The sequence below is a fragment of the Micromonas commoda genome, chromosome 10 (assembly GCF_000090985.2).
Source record: "Micromonas commoda chromosome 10, complete sequence".
Classification (NCBI taxonomy): Eukaryota; Viridiplantae; Chlorophyta; class Mamiellophyceae; order Mamiellales; family Mamiellaceae; genus Micromonas; species Micromonas commoda.
In genome coordinates this window covers 749,242-765,141 of record NC_013047.1, presented here as the reverse complement: position 1 = coordinate 765,141, position 15,900 = coordinate 749,242, and the positions used below count along the sequence as shown (strand labels likewise).

Below are 15,900 nucleotides of genomic sequence, written 5' to 3'. Positions count from 1 at the left end.
CTTTCAGACACCCCAGATGAGCGCGCCGTCGACGTCGGAGCGCAACGCGCTTCGGTACTTCTACCCCGGGTCCACCGCGCGCAATGGAAACCTGGTGTTCCTCGCGCCCGGCGTCCGCTCCCTGACCGGCGCGGATGCCGGCGAACTGCTCTCGCTCGACGGCGTGGACCTATCGAGATGGCGAGCCAGGTACCAGCACGACGAGTACGAGGGTTGGGCGGCGGTGCAGGACGACACCGCGCTGGAGTTCCGAGGGGACAGGAGGACCCTGGACCTCTCGCTCGAGCGTCGCGCGGATCCGCTCGAGCGTCGTGCGCCTTTATCGAGTCCCGAACGCATCCCGGGCCTCGAGAACATCGAGACGCGCGCGCGGGGCGTCGTCGTACCGGCACCGGGCGACGAATCGAGAGACGGATACTTCGGCATCGGCATCGTCGGAGGTAAGAACGAAGCCAACCAGGGCACGCTCTGGCGATCCGCGTACCAGCTCGGCGCCGCGTTCACGTACACCGTCGGCGCCAGGTTCGAGAAATCCTCCTCGGACACCACGAAGACGTGGACCAACCTGCCGATGTACTCGCACGACAACTGGAACGCCTTTGCCGCCTCGGCGCCCTACGACGCGGCTTGGGTCGCCGTGGAGATGGGGGGCGCGCCGCTCGCCACGTTTCACCACCCCGACAGGGCGGTGTACGTGTTGGGCTCGGAAGATAACGGCCTTAACTCGTCGGTGCTGAGGGCGTGCGCGCACGTAGTGGAGCTACCCGCGGAGGTTGGCCGAGGCGCGAGTTTCAACGTCGCCGTCGCCGGTTCACTCGTCATGTACGACAGGCTGGTGAAGCGACGGAAAGGTCGGGGCGGCGTCGTGGGCGGGGGGGTGGACGAGAGGAATAGTTTACCGGGCGGGCGAGTCGGGGTGGACAGCGCGAAACCGGTACGGGGTGGGGGAACCTAGCCGGTGGGTAGCCGGGACATGCGTCAACGCGAACGTATTAAGAGTCGTATTAAGAGTCGTATTAAGAGTGACGACGGCGACGTCGGGGGATGTCGTCGGCGCGTAGCGGCTCGCGGGTTCTTCTCACAGTCTGCTGCCCTTCGCTCGGAGCATGGCGGCCACCTCGGGCTTGCCGTAGTCCTCCGCCAGCGCGAGCGCGGTGAGGCCCTTGTTGTTTTTGATCCCCACCTGGATACCCGGCGTCGCGAGCAATAACTTGACCACCTCGACGTGGCCGAACCTCGCGGCGTCGTGCAGCGCGGTGTCCCCTTCGCTATCCCTCACGTTGGGATTGACGCGAAGGTCCTGCGTCAGCGTCTTCGTGGTGTGCGCGTGGCCCCAGTACGCGGCTTTGTGTATCGCGGCTCGCCCGGTGCCGGCGTCGCCAGCGTCGAGGTCCACGTCTTTAGCCAACGGCATGATGTCCACGACGCCGTGCATGCACGCCTCGCGAAACTCCCACGAGCGAGCGTCCCTCTCCTTGACCGCCGCTCGCGCGTTCACGCCCGCGAGGTGCGGGCAGGCTTTGGTTCCCAGCGCCAGAAGGCGCGAGTACGCCGCGGAAAAGTCGCGGAAAAACGCCTCCTGATCCTTGGCGTAGAGTTCGGCGAAGGGCCTGAAGCCCGGGTCCGTCTTGAGCGCGATGTCCGTCGGCAGCATCATGAGCTCGTTTGTCTCCACGTCGGTGTACTGGAGCTTGCCGTCCCATTCGCGGGGTTTCCAGGTGTAATGTATGAGGTTCCGGAAGTACTCGTTGTCGAACCGCAGCGGCGATCGGGTCCACTTGCCGTCGTACCCGGAGCGAACGAAGTGGCATCGCCCGAGCGTGTGCGCGCCGGAGAGCGCGACGATGTCCCTGTCGGACATGCCCATGCGGTGGAAGACGTCTCTCAGGTGGGTAGCGCCCTGCGCGGCGTCGGGTAAGCGACCGTGCGCGGGGCACCTGGCGCCGTCGCGATCGTCGGTCCGGCCGAACGCGTGCGGGACGTGGGGCCCGCCCGCGAATTCGATGGACAGCGCGCCGGCCAGGGTGAAGATGTCCGCCTGCGATACGTCCGGGTACTTCTTGTGCACCTCGTGGAGCATGTCGCGGACGATGCCGAGGCCCGCGTTCGCGGGGTCGGACCGTTCGGGCTCGAACCTCATCGTGCCGCCGTCCGACCCGCCCGACCCGTCCCTGGCGTCGAAGGTCCCGGACGCGTGCCACGCCACGCGGCACGCGATGGGAAAGGCGATCACCTTGTTGTTCAGCAGGGCATCCTTGATGTCGCGCTTGAGGTTGGCGAGCCTAGCGGCGTCGATCATGGCGACGTGCGTGGCGTGTGCCTCCGTTCCTATGCGTGTCTGCAGATCGCAGACGTGTGAGTCAGCAAAACGCCCCTGCGATTTTCCAAGGGACACTCAGAAGCAGTGTGCTCGAGGGACCCGCGCGCGATCCCGCAAAACGCCCCGGCCGTGCGACGCGCGACGCGTGAAGGTGATATTAACGGTGCGCGTCGATGAAAACTCTCGAAACCCGCGCGTGCTCCCGCCCCCTCGTCACCGCCGACCGGTCACGGTGACCCCCTCGTACACGCTCCGAGGCAGCCTCCTCCGGTTCCACTCCTCGACAAAGTCTTTGAACAGCGTCCTCGCCTTCTCCGCGAGCAGGTCGGTGAAGTACACGCCGTGCACGTGTTTTAGCCACGCCGCGAACTCGTGGTTTTTCATGAAGTAGTCGTCCTCGGATATGGGATCCACGTCGAAGTCTTTACCCGGGGGCTCGCCCCACGCGTCATCCTTGTTTTTGGATTTTTTATCCTTTCCCTTCGCAGACGCCTTGCCGGACTCCACGCCGCTCTTCCACCGCCTGCCGCCGTCGTCTGCGCCGTCGCTATCATCGCTGCTGTCGGTGCTCTCGCTGCGGTGTCGTTTCCGTTTCTTATCCTTCTTTTTGCTGTCCTTCTTCTCCTTCTTGGACTTCTTGTCTTTCTTTTTCTTGGACTCCTTCTTGGAGTCCTTCTTGGAGTCCTTCTTGCTCAGGCCCGCACGTTCAAGCACGGCTTTGGCCTCTTCGAGGCTCATCCCGGACGCACCGACATCCCCGCCATCGCCTCCCATGGCCCCGCACCGCACCGACCCTGAACTATCCGCGGTGTTCGCGCCCCGTCGCGTCAGCCGGAGTTAGGGTGCCCAACTCGATCGATCCGACTCGCTCAACCGTCCCTGGCGCCGTCCGCGCCCTCCCGGAGACGGAATCCGCGCGAGGTGGAGGGTAACGAGCGACTTCTATGGATCGCCCGGTGAGTCGTCACGTGTCTCTGTTCAGACGAGAGAGCTACGGACGGACTTTGGGGTGGCTAAGACTGCACAACCATCGGGAGTCCGATGGCCGAAAAAAAACCCGTCCTCGCTCGATGGTCAATCATGGTTTCTCCCGCAAATCACACCAACGAACCCTTCCCGAACCAATTTTTCCCCACCCGATCTTTTCCCGAACCAACTTAACCCACCAATCACCGTTTATTTCGCACGTGAATCTCCACTTAGAGACGGAGGAACTTTCCGTCGAGATTCTCCCGGGCACCCTCTTGAGGCTGAGAAGAAGCCGCAACCTCGTCCTCTTGATTGAGGTGAAAAAGAGCAATTGCGTTGTACGCTCGCGCCACAGTACGCGGACGACGGGCGGTCGTGCGGTCTCGCGGTGACGAGCGAGTGCATAGGGCGCGCGCTCTTCACTTTTCGCGGGCGCGGAGGGCTGACAGACGCGTCGCACCCGAGGCCGGGAAGGCGTTTGCCGCGTCCTTTTTCTCCCCCTCATCGGGCCCCGTTGAAAAGAGAGGGAGGGCGGGAGCATGGGGAACGCCCCGAAGGGCGGCGAGGACACGGAAGACATGCGCGGCGCGAAGAGGTACGCCCACGTTACTTTAGAACGTCGATGCCCTCTCGCGGATGCGAGTTCGCGTGGATCCACCGCGCGCACATCGCCGGCGATACCCGCCCGCCCGCGCGCCCGAGACGAAAAAAACCCGCCTCCGCCCCCTGACTCATTTTATCCCTTTCCGCCGTTCCCCAGGCTGCGAGCGACGGAGCCCGCCCCGGACGAGGCGCCGGCTGCGACGTCGCCGAAGGTGGATTCCAGCGCACCCGTCGACTCGGACGTGCACGCCGCGGTGGTAGCGGAGGTGAGTCCCCACATCCCCCTCGGCACGACCCGAGCCTCGCGAGCCTCGCGCTTTTCTTTATCCTCGCGAGTGACACTTTCCTCCGTCGCGACCTTTTCGCCCAACCCGACGCTCACGCATCTCGCCCTTTTTTTTCGCGTTCGCAGCTCGATAGCATGCGCAAGCGGGAGGATCGCCTGCAGATGTCGCTCAAGATGCTGCAGCAGCACCTCTCCGAGGAGCGCGCCAGGGTGGCGGAGCTCCACTCGCGGCTCATCGGTCGAAGCATCCAGACTGACGCTCCCCCGTGCGAACACGCCAACTCGGCGGCTGTTCTCGCCAAAGCGGAGGCGGCCAAGGCGGGGGAGGCTGAGGCCGCGAAGGCGGCCGGCTGCCCCTTCCACCAGGGCGGCGCGGCAATGCAGACGCGGGATCATAAGTTTGCGGAGTTCCAGGCTAAGTTTCGGGCCACGTCTGAGTCAGTCGTGGCCGAGGTCGACGAGCACATCACGGAACAGATCCAGCAGCGAAGGAACTCCATCCGCCGGTCCAGCTCACAGCTGAGTTTGCAGGCCAGGCTGGAGGGCTTCAAGGACGAGCCCCCGATGGCGCTCGCCTCCTTGAAAGAGCTCGCCATGGACTCGGTGCAGGAGGGCGTCACCATTGCCGATTTCTCGCTCCCCGATCAGCCGCTGGTGTACGCCAACCACGGCTTCGAATTGATCACCGGATACTCCATCGAAGAGACCGTTGGACATAACTGCAGGTTCCTGCAGGGTCCCGGGACGGAGCCTGAGAAGGTGGAGCACATCCGCCGGTGCATCAACGCCGGTCTGCCGTGCACTGTGCAGCTGAAGAATTACCGTAAAAACGGGGAGGAGTTTGTGAATTACCTCTCCTTGACCCCCATCAGAACAGCACGGGGCAGGGTAACGCACTACGTCGGGATCCAGTCAGACGTCACCGAGTTGATCAACACCAGGACGGCTGAGCTGGACGCTTTGAAAAAAGCCACGATCGCGACGGCGGCGACGGAGGCCAAGTCAAAGTTTCTGGCGCACATGTCGCACGAAATTCGAACGCCCCTCAACGGCCTGATCGCCGTGGGCCAGCTCCTGGAGGACACCAACCTCAACCGCGTCCAGCGCGATTACGTAACCACCATTCGCAGCTCCGGCGAGACCCTGCAGGCGCTCATCTCGGATATTCTCGACTTTTCGAGGGTAGAGGCGGACAAGTTGGTGCTTCGACACGAGCCGTTCCATCCGCAGGCGGTGATCGCGACGGTGATGGAGATTGTCGGTTTGCACTCGTCCAGGCTGAAGCTCAACGTGGGCTACCACGTGGACGAGGGCGTCCCGGAGAGCGTCATGGGCGACGCCATGCGCGTGCAGCAGGTGCTCTTGAACACGCTGAACAACGCCATCAAGTTCACAGAGAAGGGTGACATCATGATCCGACTCTACCTTCGTAAGAGGTCTGACGCGGAGGCTGAGTACCAGCGCGCGATGGAGACCGCAAACAACGCCGTGGAGGAGGAGAAGAGCGCCGGGACGGAGCAGATGCATCAGGCGAGGGAGTGGCGCGAGGAGCAGACCAAGCGCGGGATGCAGGAGCAGCAGCGGAGGCTCAAGTCGGTGGATTGGCTTCGAAGATCGTCCACCTCACCCGCGGATGACGACGAGCCTGGTCCCGCGTCCGACGCGAGCGACGGCGACGACTGGGTCCTCCACTTCTACGTCAAGGACACCGGCATCGGTCTCAACTCGTCCAACATCGACTCCATCTTCAAATCCTTCCAGCAGGTGGACCTCTCGCCGACGAGAAAATACGACGGCACCGGCCTCGGACTCGCAATCTCGCAGCGGCTCTGCGAGGCGATGGGAGGGCGGATGTGGGCGGAATCGCCGGGGCTGGGCATGGGCAGCATCTTCCACTTTTGCGTCAAGTGCGTCTCCCTCCCCGGTGCGAACGAACGGGGGGGCACGCCCGCGCTGCCGCAGGTTCCCGGCGGCGCGAGGGCTAACCCCGAGGATGCCGAGCGGGAAGCCGAGGCGAGGCGGCGAGTCCGCGCGTCGGGCGCCGACACCGCGAAGGTCATGAGCCTCGTCAGGACCCCGTCGCAGATGACCTTCGACGCCATCTGCGAGGGGCGTAACCTGCGGGTGCTCCTCTACGACGAGAGCAGGATGGTGCGGCAGACTTTGGCCGCGGCGATGGAGAGGTGGGGGATTTTCGTGCACAGCTGTGCAACCGCTGACGACATCGTCTCCGCGCTGGACGGCGGCGCGGAAGTGGGCGGACTGGGGCGAACGGCCGGCCAGTACGACATCGTCGTCGCCGAGAAGAACGTCGCGTTCACTAAGGCGATCAGGCGATGGGCCGAGTCTCACGGCAAGCTCAAGGCGACGGACGAGGTGGGCGGGAGCAAGGCTACGAACAGCGACAGCGGCGGCGCCGGCTTCCACTGCCCGAATTTCGTGTTGATGACCTGGCCCAACTACGGCAGCTCGAGCGACGACCTCAACGACATCGGGAGCTGGGGCGAGATCGGCTCGCTGGAGCACAAGCTCAGACGGAAGAGCCTGAACTCCATCGACAGCCTGGCGCGGCGGAGCGACGGCAGCGTCGGGGCGCAGGAGAGCGAGGAGGCGGATGAGGATGTCGAGGAGTTTCTCTCTTTGCGAAACACCGAACTCCTGCCCAAGCCGGTGCAGCACGCGCGCCTGCAGAAGCTCCTCGCGAACATCGCGCACGACATCTTCAACCCGGGCGATACCTCCGCGCGTAAGTCGGATGTCATGCGGCCGTCCGCCTCGTCCGCTCCCGTCTCGGACTCCTCCAAGGATCCCGAGGTCAAGCCCAAGCTGCCGAAGAAGATGCGAATCCTGCTCGCGGAGGATCACCTGATCAACATGAAGGTGGCGTGCGCGGTGCTCGCCAAGTGCGGGCACAAGGATATCACGATCGCGAAGGACGGCGTGGAGGTGATCGAGAAGCTCGCGCTGCTTCCCAGCGGACTGGACTCTTTCGATATCGTTCTCATGGACCTTCACATGCCGCGCATGGGCGGACTGGAGTGCGTCAAGCAGCTCAGGAGTTTATACCCGCAGTCGAAGGTTCCCATCGTCGCGGTCACCGCCGACGCGGTGGAGGAGAGCAGGGATAAGTGCTTGAAAAACGGGTTCAACTCGTGGATCAGCAAGCCGTTCAGGATTGAGCAGCTGGAGGGTCTGCTGGACGAGTTCGTTCCCGGTTCCAGCGTCGGGACTCGGGGCAGGGCCAACGGGGCGTGAGCGTCAACTAACTTTTAGCTAGCGCGTGTACCCATTACATACGACACTCGGGTCGCGCGACGAACACCGAACCCGCGCGATGAACGCCTCCGATGAACGCGTCACAGCCTCCTGAGCGTCATGACATGGCTGTAGAGCACCGCGGGCTCGAACGCGGCGCCCGCCGCGCCTCCCAGACTCGGCATCGGCGCCCCGCCGGTCGCGCTTGGAGCGGCGGTGAACCTGAGCGCGTCGTTGGCCTGCACGTATCCCGCGGTGGACAGCGTCACCCTCGCCTCGCTCACCACGTCTCCGTTGGTTTCGTCTCCGTTGGTTTCGTCTCCGTTCGACGACCGCCAGGCCGTGGGCGTGAACGTCCACACGTGCTGGTAGTCCGTGTTCACGACCCTCGCCGTGCCAAAGTCTTTGCCGTATCCCAGCGTCACCTGCCTGGAAGCCTCAGACGCGAAGAAGGTTCGGTCCGCTACACGCGTCTCGCTCTCTCGCGCGTTGCAGAACAGCTCGATGCGCTCCGCGTTTGGGGACGCGCCCGGTCGGATGTTGACCGTGGTCCTGTTCGCGTCCCGCGTCGGTTCGTATTCCACCGACTCCACCGCGTCCTTCCCCAGGTACGCGTTCACTATTGACTTGAGGTTGAAGGCTCTGTCTTCCAGAACGCCCTCGATGCCCTCGAACTTGGCGAACCGAACGTCGTAGGACACGTCGCTCGTGCCCACGTCCGGTACGTACACCAGACTGAGCTTCTGAAACCCGGGGATTGTCGGTTCCTTGATGAGCGCGCTCTTGCTCATCGTCTTGGACGGGAACTCAAACCCGGCGAACGTGGCGGTGCAGCGCCACGTCCCCTCCAGCCAGTCGGGGTACCTCTGGGGACCGGGCCGGGCCTTGTTGAAGACGGGCTTGGACAGGTCCTTGCGCTCGAGGCGCTCTGAGAGGAGCGCGGACGAGGCGAGCGCGGGGGACGGGTCCAAGAGCGCTAAGCCGGCGGAGAGTGCGAGAGCCCGCCTCCTGTCAAACACCGCCAAATCGGCACCCCGAACCTCGGCTTCGTCATCGTGGCGAGCTCGCGCGGCGACGCGGCGCGAGCGAGCGCGAGCGCCGCCCGCGTCGCTTCGTGCGATCGCGGTACGATGAGGACATCGCGCGAGACGCGATGCGGACATGATCGAGCGCGGTTCGTAGCCCCGAGGAGTGGCCCTCGGCTTCGGCAGGTCCCGGAGGCGTGAAGTTTTTCCAACCGCAGTCGTGGCCTCAGAGAAGCACGATAACACCCAAAATTACTCGCGCTCGTCGCGCAGCGCAGCCGCGAGGCCAGCGGCGGTCATGGCGGACCAGCGCAGCGCGGTGTGGACCGCGCGCATTCGCGACGCGAAGCAGGTGCTCAACGAGCTACGGTGAGCTGGCCGACCCCTCCAGCCGAACCCCCGAACCCGACACCCTTTCAAGCCGACCCGTTCGACGCCGAATCGTACTCACCCGGGCCCGACTGACGCGCGCCCCCACCGCAGAGCCGGCACGAGCGCCGCCTCGCCGCAGCGCACGGACCAGGAGCGCGCCAGGTTTTTCGCCATGCAGCGCCGTAAGCTCCAGCGGTTCGAGGACCTAATCGACGACCTCGAGGATCTCACCGCCGACGGCGATCCGACCACCGCGGAACGCGAAGATCGCGACGCCGCGGTCGAGGCGATGAGAGCCGAGGCGAAGCGACTCGCCGACGGCATCAAGGCCGCCGCCGCAGCAGCAGCCGCAGCAGCCGCAGCAGCCGCAGCAGCCGCCGCGAACCCGCCCGAATCCCCCGCGGGGGAGGCCGCGGGGCGGGCTAATCCCGGCGGCGAGGCATCGGCATCCGGCGGCGGAGACGCGACGGACGATGGGACGCATGGCAACGGGTCGCTCGCGACGTTGGGACGCATGGCGGACGCCGCGAAGGCCTCCGTCGCGGGCGCCGTCGCGGGCGCCGCCGCCGGGGACCTCGGCGGCAAGATCGCGGAGAAGCTTCGGGTGTCGGAGGTTGGGGACAAGCTCAAGGACGCGGCTGGCGCCGTCGGCCTCGCGCGAAGGGACGACGGCGAGACGTCGACGACGAAGGGCCTCTCATCCAAGGAGCTCCTCGACGTCCAACGCGCGCAGATGAACGCTCAGGACGAGACGCTGGAGAAGCTCATCCCGCTCACCGAGAAGCTGAACGACACCGCGGGGATGATATGCGACGAGGTGAACCTGCAGTCGCGGATGGTCGAGGACCTGGGGCGCGACTTTCGGCACACGCAGGAGCGGCAGAAGAAGCTGCGGAAGCAGGGGTTCAAGCTGAGCGGGCAGAAGAACGAGGAGGAGAAGGAACGCGCGGAGCGCGAGGAGGCGATGGAGGAGCTGAGGAAGCAGGTGACGCTGCAGCAGGTGCAGAACTCGTACGAGCAGGAGGAGGAGGAGGAGTCGGGGTGCGTCGTCAGTTGAAGCCAAGATTTTTAGCAAAACCAATCGATGTGTTTGCCGTTGTGTTTGCCTATTTCTCTCGACGCCGTTACCACTGAGCCATAGGGCAAAAGGAAGCAAAAACCTTCCACCACAGGGGATTCCCGGGCGATTCCTCAGCCTAGTACTAATCCTGCCCAACCATGCTTAAGTTCGATGTTCTGATGGGTATCGCTGTATTCAGGGTGGTATGAGCGGAAGATGTCAAGAGAGGGGCTGTCCGCAATATATACCCGGTTTGGAATGGTATCGTCGCGGCTTATGGGTCCTGTTTAGCACCTCTTTTTTGCAATCCGTGTCGAAAAAATCGACAAACATTAAACATGACCCACGACACAATACGTTATCGTTAATCATTGACCTATCTTTGTAACTTGTTAATTACTTCCAGTGTTCTAACAGTCTGCCCATATGAAGCGACATTTTCACATCAACATGTTTTCTCTCCCAACAAGGACGCAGCTCGGCGATGAGTTGGCGACCTCTCCGCCGTTGCGCTATCCACCTCACCTTCCCACTCAACCGTCACGCTGGAGATATGTCCGCCGTAGCCGCCGCGTTCTCTATCGGCGCCGCGCGCGTCGTGACCCGTGGAAGCACGCGGGTGACGCACGTCGCGAAGGTCGCCAACTTGGCTGCTTCGCACGGGCGCGGTCGACGCGATCGGGAGGTCGCGTTCCGTAATAATCATCACGGGGATTCGTGTCGGGGCTCACGCATCGTGCCCGTCGTCGAGAGATTCTCGATCGTTCCGGCGGCGTCCGGGGAGGAGGAGGCGATTCCGCAGGACGAGATCGATCCGCAGGCGGTTGCGCCCGAGGACTACGCCCTGGTCGTCGAGCTCCTGGACTCCGAGAACGGCGAGGAGCTCAAGGAGAAGGTGGACCTCATCGCGGGGAACGGCCTCTTGACGGAGGGGGTGGTCAAGGCGGCGCGCGTGGTGGTGGAGCAGAACGAGGCGGCGGGGCAGGAGCAGGACATCATCGAGCTCCTCCGTTCCGTCTACGACGTTCTCCTGCGCAAGTTCCAGGAGCTGTACAAGCCAGCCGCGAAGGCGGCGCTCGAGTTCGGCAGCACCCTCATGGACGTCTTCTCCGCGGAGGATTTGGAGTTGATGGAGCAAGGGGAGACGCCGGTGAGCATCGGCAAGGTGAAGCTCATGATGCAGGAGGAGTTCGACAGGGAAGACGGCGACCACGTGGATAAGATGGCGTTCGCCAAGTATCTCGACGAGGTCTTGCCCATCATGGACATGCAGGACGATAGGCTGCGGCAGAAGCTCGAGGAGGCGCCCGACGACGACACGCAGCAGCGGCTCATCATGGTCATGATGAGCCGCACGAAGGAGAGGCTCAAGGTCGAGGCGCTCCGAGACATCGCCACGAACCTGTGACCGGCGACGTGTACACGCCCTCGATCGCGCGTTGTTGATTAATCCACACGACAGTCGGCGGGGCGGCCGCGCGCACCCGAGCAAGAAAGCCGGGGGCGAGCTGACCGACACCGCATCATCACGAGTTACGTACGGGATACCACACGCCAACCAAAGAGTCAAACCAACGCGACGCGACGTCTCCTCTCTCTCTCTCTCTTCAGAAACCGATGGCGCATCCGTCCCCGCGCGGATCGCTCCCGCCCCACAGCACGCCCCGCTCGTCCCTCGCGATGATCTGACCCCGGCCAAACACCGTGCGTTCCAGTCCCGCGACGTGCTCCACGACGTGGCCCCTTCGCAGCAAGTCGTTGGCCGATCGGTGCCCCGCCTCCACCGCCACCGGCGCATCGATTATCGATTCCGATCCCTTCTCGGAACCGACACCGCCGATGCACCACCGCGGCGCGTCCAGCGCCGCCTGCGGATCTAAACCGCCGTCGACCATGTGGGAGATGACCTGCAGGTGACCCTGCGGCTGCATGAACCCGCCCATGACGCCGAACGCGGCGTAAAGGTCGCCGGTGCCTTCGCGCGTGGCCATGCCCGGGATGATGGTGTGGTACGGGCGCTTGCGCGGACCCACGCAGTTGACGTGCCCCTCCCGGAGGATGAAGTTGTGCCCTCGGTTCTGAAGCGTGAACCCGCAACCCTCGGGCGCGATCCCTGTCCCGAACCCGTCGTAGTTCGAGTTGATGAACGAGCACGCGTTGCCCTCGCCGTCGACGACGCAAAAGTAAACCGTATCCGGACTCGGCCGAAGTCCGTCCGTTTTGGCCAAACTTTCGTCCGACCCGGAACCGTCCCCCGGCGCGGGTCCCTCGCACCTGTTCCCGTCGCGGCTGGTGTCCACCCCGCACGACACGACGCGACGACGCGCGTACGTCTTGTCGACGAGTTCGCCAGCCGTGACAGCCGCGTCGACGGCGTCGGCGTGCTCGGGATCGCCGCAGTGCTCCAGCGAATCGGCAAAGGCGATGCGCATAGCTTCCACCGACGCGTGGTCCCAGGTCATGCAGTGCGGCGGAGGGCCCGCGTCGGGGAGCGCCGCCTCCAGGCAATTGAGCGCGAGTAACGCGGCGATGCCGTGGTTGGGCGGTGGGAGCTCCCACACCCTCACGTCGTCCCTGTACGTCTGCGAGATCGGCGCCGGGAATCGCGTGGCGTGCGCGTCGAGATCTTCGAGCGTCAACACGCCGCCGCGTTGGGCAATCGCGTCCACGATCGCCTCCGCGATGGGCCCGCGGTAGAACCCTTCCTTGGCGCCGTGCGCCGCGACGCGTCGGAACGTGGCCGCGAGCTGGGGGTTGGCGAACACCTCGCCCGCGTGTGGCGCACGGGTTTCTCCGTCCTCAGGGTTTCCGTCGTCGACGAGCATGCACGTCGCGCCTTGTGCTCGGAGTAGGTGCTCCTGCCTGCGCCAGAGCTCCGCGGTGACCGGGCCGATGGGCGCGCCGTGCTCGGCGAGCTCGATGGCCGGGGCGAGAACATCGGCGAGGGTGAGCTTGCCGTGGCGCGTGACCACGTCCTCCCACGCCGCGCACGCGCCGGGGACCACGACGCACAGCGCGTCGGTGGAGGGCGCGATCTCGGTTCCGAGGTGCCCGCGCTGTCGACAGAGGTCAAGGGTGAGCGCGGCGGGGGAGGCGCCGCCGCCCACGACCGCGGTGACATCCTTGGACGACGCGTGGTAGCAAAGCGCGAAGGCGTCGCCGCCGATGCCGGTGCTCGTGGGTTCGCACACGTTCAGCGCCGCGGCGACCGCGACGGCGGCGTCAAAGGCGTTGCCTCCCGCTCGCAGGATGCGGAGGCCCGCCTCGGAGGCGAGGGTCTGCGAGGACGCGACCATGCCGCGCGTGGCGATCGTGGGGCCGCGTCGCCCCTTGAACTCGATCGCCGTGGCGCTCTCGCCCCATGACTTCGACCCGTGTCCAGCCATGACAGCCTCTCGGTGCCCTGTGCGCTGCCGCCTGCGCTTTTTCGATACTGGGCGAAAACCTCAGGCTCGACAGCTCGCCTGGTCACAATCCCTAGAGCATTCTGGGCGGGAAGAGCAGGCCCTCCAGACGATCATGGCGGCCATGACCGGAGGACCGATCGAGGTTTCCGCCGGCCTCAAGCGTGCCATCAGCGTGGATGTCACCAACAAGGACGACATGCTCGAGATCATGCCCCTCGGCGCGGGCTCCGAGGTCGGCCGCTCCTGCGTCCTCGCATCCTACAAGAACAAGACCGTGATGTTCGACTGCGGCGTGCACCCCGGGTACGCCGGCATCGCCTCGCTCCCTTACTTCGATGAGGTGGACCTGAGCACCGTGGACGCCATGCTCATCACCCACTTCCACCTCGACCACTGCGCCGCGGTGCCGTTCGTCGTCGGGCGGACCAACTTTAAGGGCCGGATCTTGATGACCCACCCGACGAAGGCTATCTTCGCGATGCTCATGAACGACTTCGTCAAGCTGAACAAGCAGGGCGATAACTCCGAGGCGCTCTTCGGCGAGAAGGACGTGCAGGAGTGCATGCGGCGCATCGAGGTCATCGACTTTCACCAGGAGATGGACATCGACGGCGTGAAGGTCACGCCCTACCGAGCCGGGCACGTCCTCGGCGCTTGCATGTTCTACGTCGACATCGGCGGCCTTCGCGTGCTCTACACCGGGGACTACTCCCGAACCCCCGACAGGCACCTACCCGGCGCGGACCTCCCGCCGATTCCGCCGCACGTCGTCATCGTCGAGGCCACCTACGGCGTGTCGCCGCACTCGCCGCGGGAGGAGCGAGAGCGCCGGTTCACGGACATGGTCCACCGGGTGCTGACACGCGGGGGTAAGGTGCTCCTGCCGGTCGTCGCCCTGGGCCGCGCGCAGGAGGTGCTGTTGATCCTGGAGGACTACTGGGTCAAGCATCCGGAGCTGAAAGGGGTGCCCATATACCAGGCGTCGGCGCTCGCGAAGAGGGCGATGACGGTGTATCAGACGTACATCAACGTGCTCAACTCGGACATGAAAGCCGCGTTCGAGGAATCCAACCCGTTTGTGTTCAACCACGTCAACCACCTGGCGAACTCGTCAGGGCTGGACGACGTCGGGCCGTGCGTGGTACTCGCCACGCCGTCGATGCTGCAGTCCGGTCTGTCCCGCGACCTGTTCGAGTCGTGGTGCGGCGACTCCAAGAACGGGGTCATCATCTGCGACTTTGCGGTTCAGGGGACGCTGGCCAGGGAGATTCTCAGCGACTGCAAGACGGTGACGAGCAGGACGGGGCAGGAGCTCCCGCTGCGCATGACCGTGGACGCCATATCGTTCAGTGCGCACGCGGATTATCCCCAGACGCAGCAGTTTTTGGATGCCCTCGCGCCGCCTCACGTCGTCCTGGTGCACGGTGAAGCCGGCGAGATGGGCAAACTCAAGCGCGCTCTGGAGGGCAAGGCTGCGGCGGACGGTAAGAAGATGATGGTCTACAACCCGAAGAACTGCCAGGCCGTCGAAATCATGCACTCGCAGTCCAAGACCGCGCGCGTCATGGGTAGGCTGGCGCTCAACCCGCCGAAGGAGGGCGATCGCGTCAGCGGTTTGCTCGTGCAGAAGGACTTTGGCCACATGATCATCGCGCCCGAGGATCTTCACGAGTACACCAGTCTCAAGACGGCGAAGCTCACGCAGAGGCAGAAGGTGCCCACGACGCAGAAGCTCGGGGAGCTGCGGTTCGCGCTCGAGGCGCTCTTCGAGGGGATTCACACCGTGTCCTCGTGGGACCCGGAGGCAAAGCCCGAGCCCGAGGCGTTGGCCGCGGATGACGAGAAGAAGAAGAAGGAGGAGGAGGAGCCGGCGGCGGAGGCCGAGGAGGAGCCCGCGTCCCCCACCAAGGCGACCCGCGGCAAGAAGAAAGCCGCGGCGTCCCCTGCGAAGGGCAAGAAAAGCGCGGTTAAGAAGGAGGAGCCCGCGGAGGAGGCCGTGGTCAAGAAGGAGGAGGACGAACGCGAGGGTAGCCCGGAGCCCCCGGGCCTCAGCGTCAACGGCGGGCAGCTCACGATCCTCAAGCGCCCCGCGGATAAGAAATGGGGCGCGGAACACGCGCTTCTGCAGTGGGACGCGGATCCTATCAATGACATGATCGCCGACGCGGTGCTCTCGGTCATCTTACAGCTCGAGGAGGAGCCGGAGCATCTCACCCGGGCGGAGGCTGCGCACAAGGATGCCATGAAAAACAAGGACAAGGCGGGCGTTCAGGCGGCCCGACTCCGCATCGTCGCCGCGATGCTCGGCGTGCAGTTCGGCGAACCCAGGGCGATCGACGAGGAGAACCAGGTCGTCGAGCTTCGGGTGGAGAACGCGGACGTGGCGGTGCGGTACGGGAACAGGGACGTGGATTGCGCCGACGCGGCGGTGAAGGCTCGCGTGGAGACGGCGCTGGGGAGAATCGACATGGCCATCGCGGACTCGTCGTTCAGCCGCGCGTTGCCGTCCGTCTCCGGGGTCTCGGGCGCGGACCCGCTCAAGGGTACGTGATGTGACTGTACGAGTAGGTCGTAAGATTAGTGGTTGGTACAATACTCGATAT

At 64.7% G+C, this 15,900-nt stretch overlaps 9 protein-coding genes across 9 annotated transcripts; 5 read left to right on the top strand and 4 right to left on the bottom strand.

Annotated features, from left to right (window-relative positions):
* Positions 1–16: 16 nt before the first annotated feature.
* MICPUN_62017 (predicted protein) lies at positions 17–955 on the top strand (the record flags this gene model as incomplete). Its single annotated transcript, XM_002508763.1, has 1 exon — positions 17–955. One exon carries the CDS (start codon positions 17–19, stop codon positions 953–955), a length of 939 nt encoding a protein of 312 aa, XP_002508809.1.
* Positions 956–1,078: 123 nt separating this feature from the next.
* MICPUN_86060 (predicted protein) lies at positions 1,079–1,414 on the bottom strand (the record flags this gene model as incomplete). The annotated part of the gene is made up of 1 exon (XM_002508483.1): positions 1,079–1,414. One exon carries the CDS (start codon positions 1,412–1,414, stop codon positions 1,079–1,081), a length of 336 nt encoding a protein of 111 aa, XP_002508529.1.
* Positions 1,415–1,525: 111 nt separating this feature from the next.
* On the bottom strand, positions 1,526–2,221 carry MICPUN_70576 (predicted protein; the record flags this gene model as incomplete). Its single annotated transcript, XM_002508482.1, has 1 exon — positions 1,526–2,221. A coding segment is annotated over one exon (696 nt), but the record flags the coding sequence as incomplete, so codon positions are not given.
* Positions 2,222–3,828: 1,607 nt separating this feature from the next.
* On the top strand, positions 3,829–7,433 carry MICPUN_102756 (predicted protein; the record flags this gene model as incomplete). The annotated part of the gene is made up of 3 exons (XM_002508762.1): positions 3,829–3,884; positions 4,050–4,158; positions 4,305–7,433. 3 exons carry the CDS (start codon positions 3,829–3,831, stop codon positions 7,431–7,433), a joined length of 3,294 nt encoding a protein of 1,097 aa, XP_002508808.1.
* A 101-nt stretch (positions 7,434–7,534) lies between these two features.
* Positions 7,535–8,596, bottom strand: MICPUN_62014 (predicted protein; the record flags this gene model as incomplete). Its single annotated transcript, XM_002508481.1, has 1 exon — positions 7,535–8,596. One exon carries the CDS (start codon positions 8,594–8,596, stop codon positions 7,535–7,537), a length of 1,062 nt encoding a protein of 353 aa, XP_002508527.1.
* A 160-nt stretch (positions 8,597–8,756) lies between these two features.
* On the top strand, positions 8,757–9,887 carry MICPUN_102755 (predicted protein; the record flags this gene model as incomplete). Its single annotated transcript, XM_002508761.1, has 2 exons — positions 8,757–8,827; positions 8,942–9,887. 2 exons carry the CDS (start codon positions 8,757–8,759, stop codon positions 9,885–9,887), a joined length of 1,017 nt encoding a protein of 338 aa, XP_002508807.1.
* Positions 9,888–10,443: 556 nt separating this feature from the next.
* MICPUN_62012 (predicted protein) lies at positions 10,444–11,298 on the top strand (the record flags this gene model as incomplete). Its single annotated transcript, XM_002508760.1, has 1 exon — positions 10,444–11,298. One exon carries the CDS (start codon positions 10,444–10,446, stop codon positions 11,296–11,298), a length of 855 nt encoding a protein of 284 aa, XP_002508806.1.
* A 199-nt stretch (positions 11,299–11,497) lies between these two features.
* MICPUN_86019 (predicted protein) lies at positions 11,498–13,276 on the bottom strand (the record flags this gene model as incomplete). Its single annotated transcript, XM_002508480.1, has 2 exons — positions 11,498–12,119; positions 12,222–13,276. 2 exons carry the CDS (start codon positions 13,274–13,276, stop codon positions 11,498–11,500), a joined length of 1,677 nt encoding a protein of 558 aa, XP_002508526.1.
* Positions 13,277–13,418: 142 nt separating this feature from the next.
* On the top strand, positions 13,419–15,848 carry MICPUN_85708 (predicted protein; the record flags this gene model as incomplete). Its single annotated transcript, XM_002508759.1, has 2 exons — positions 13,419–15,080; positions 15,324–15,848. The coding sequence occupies 2 exons, from the start codon at positions 13,419–13,421 to the stop codon at positions 15,846–15,848; spliced, it is 2,187 nt and encodes a 728-aa protein (XP_002508805.1).
* Between the last annotated feature and the right edge of the window lie 52 nt (positions 15,849–15,900).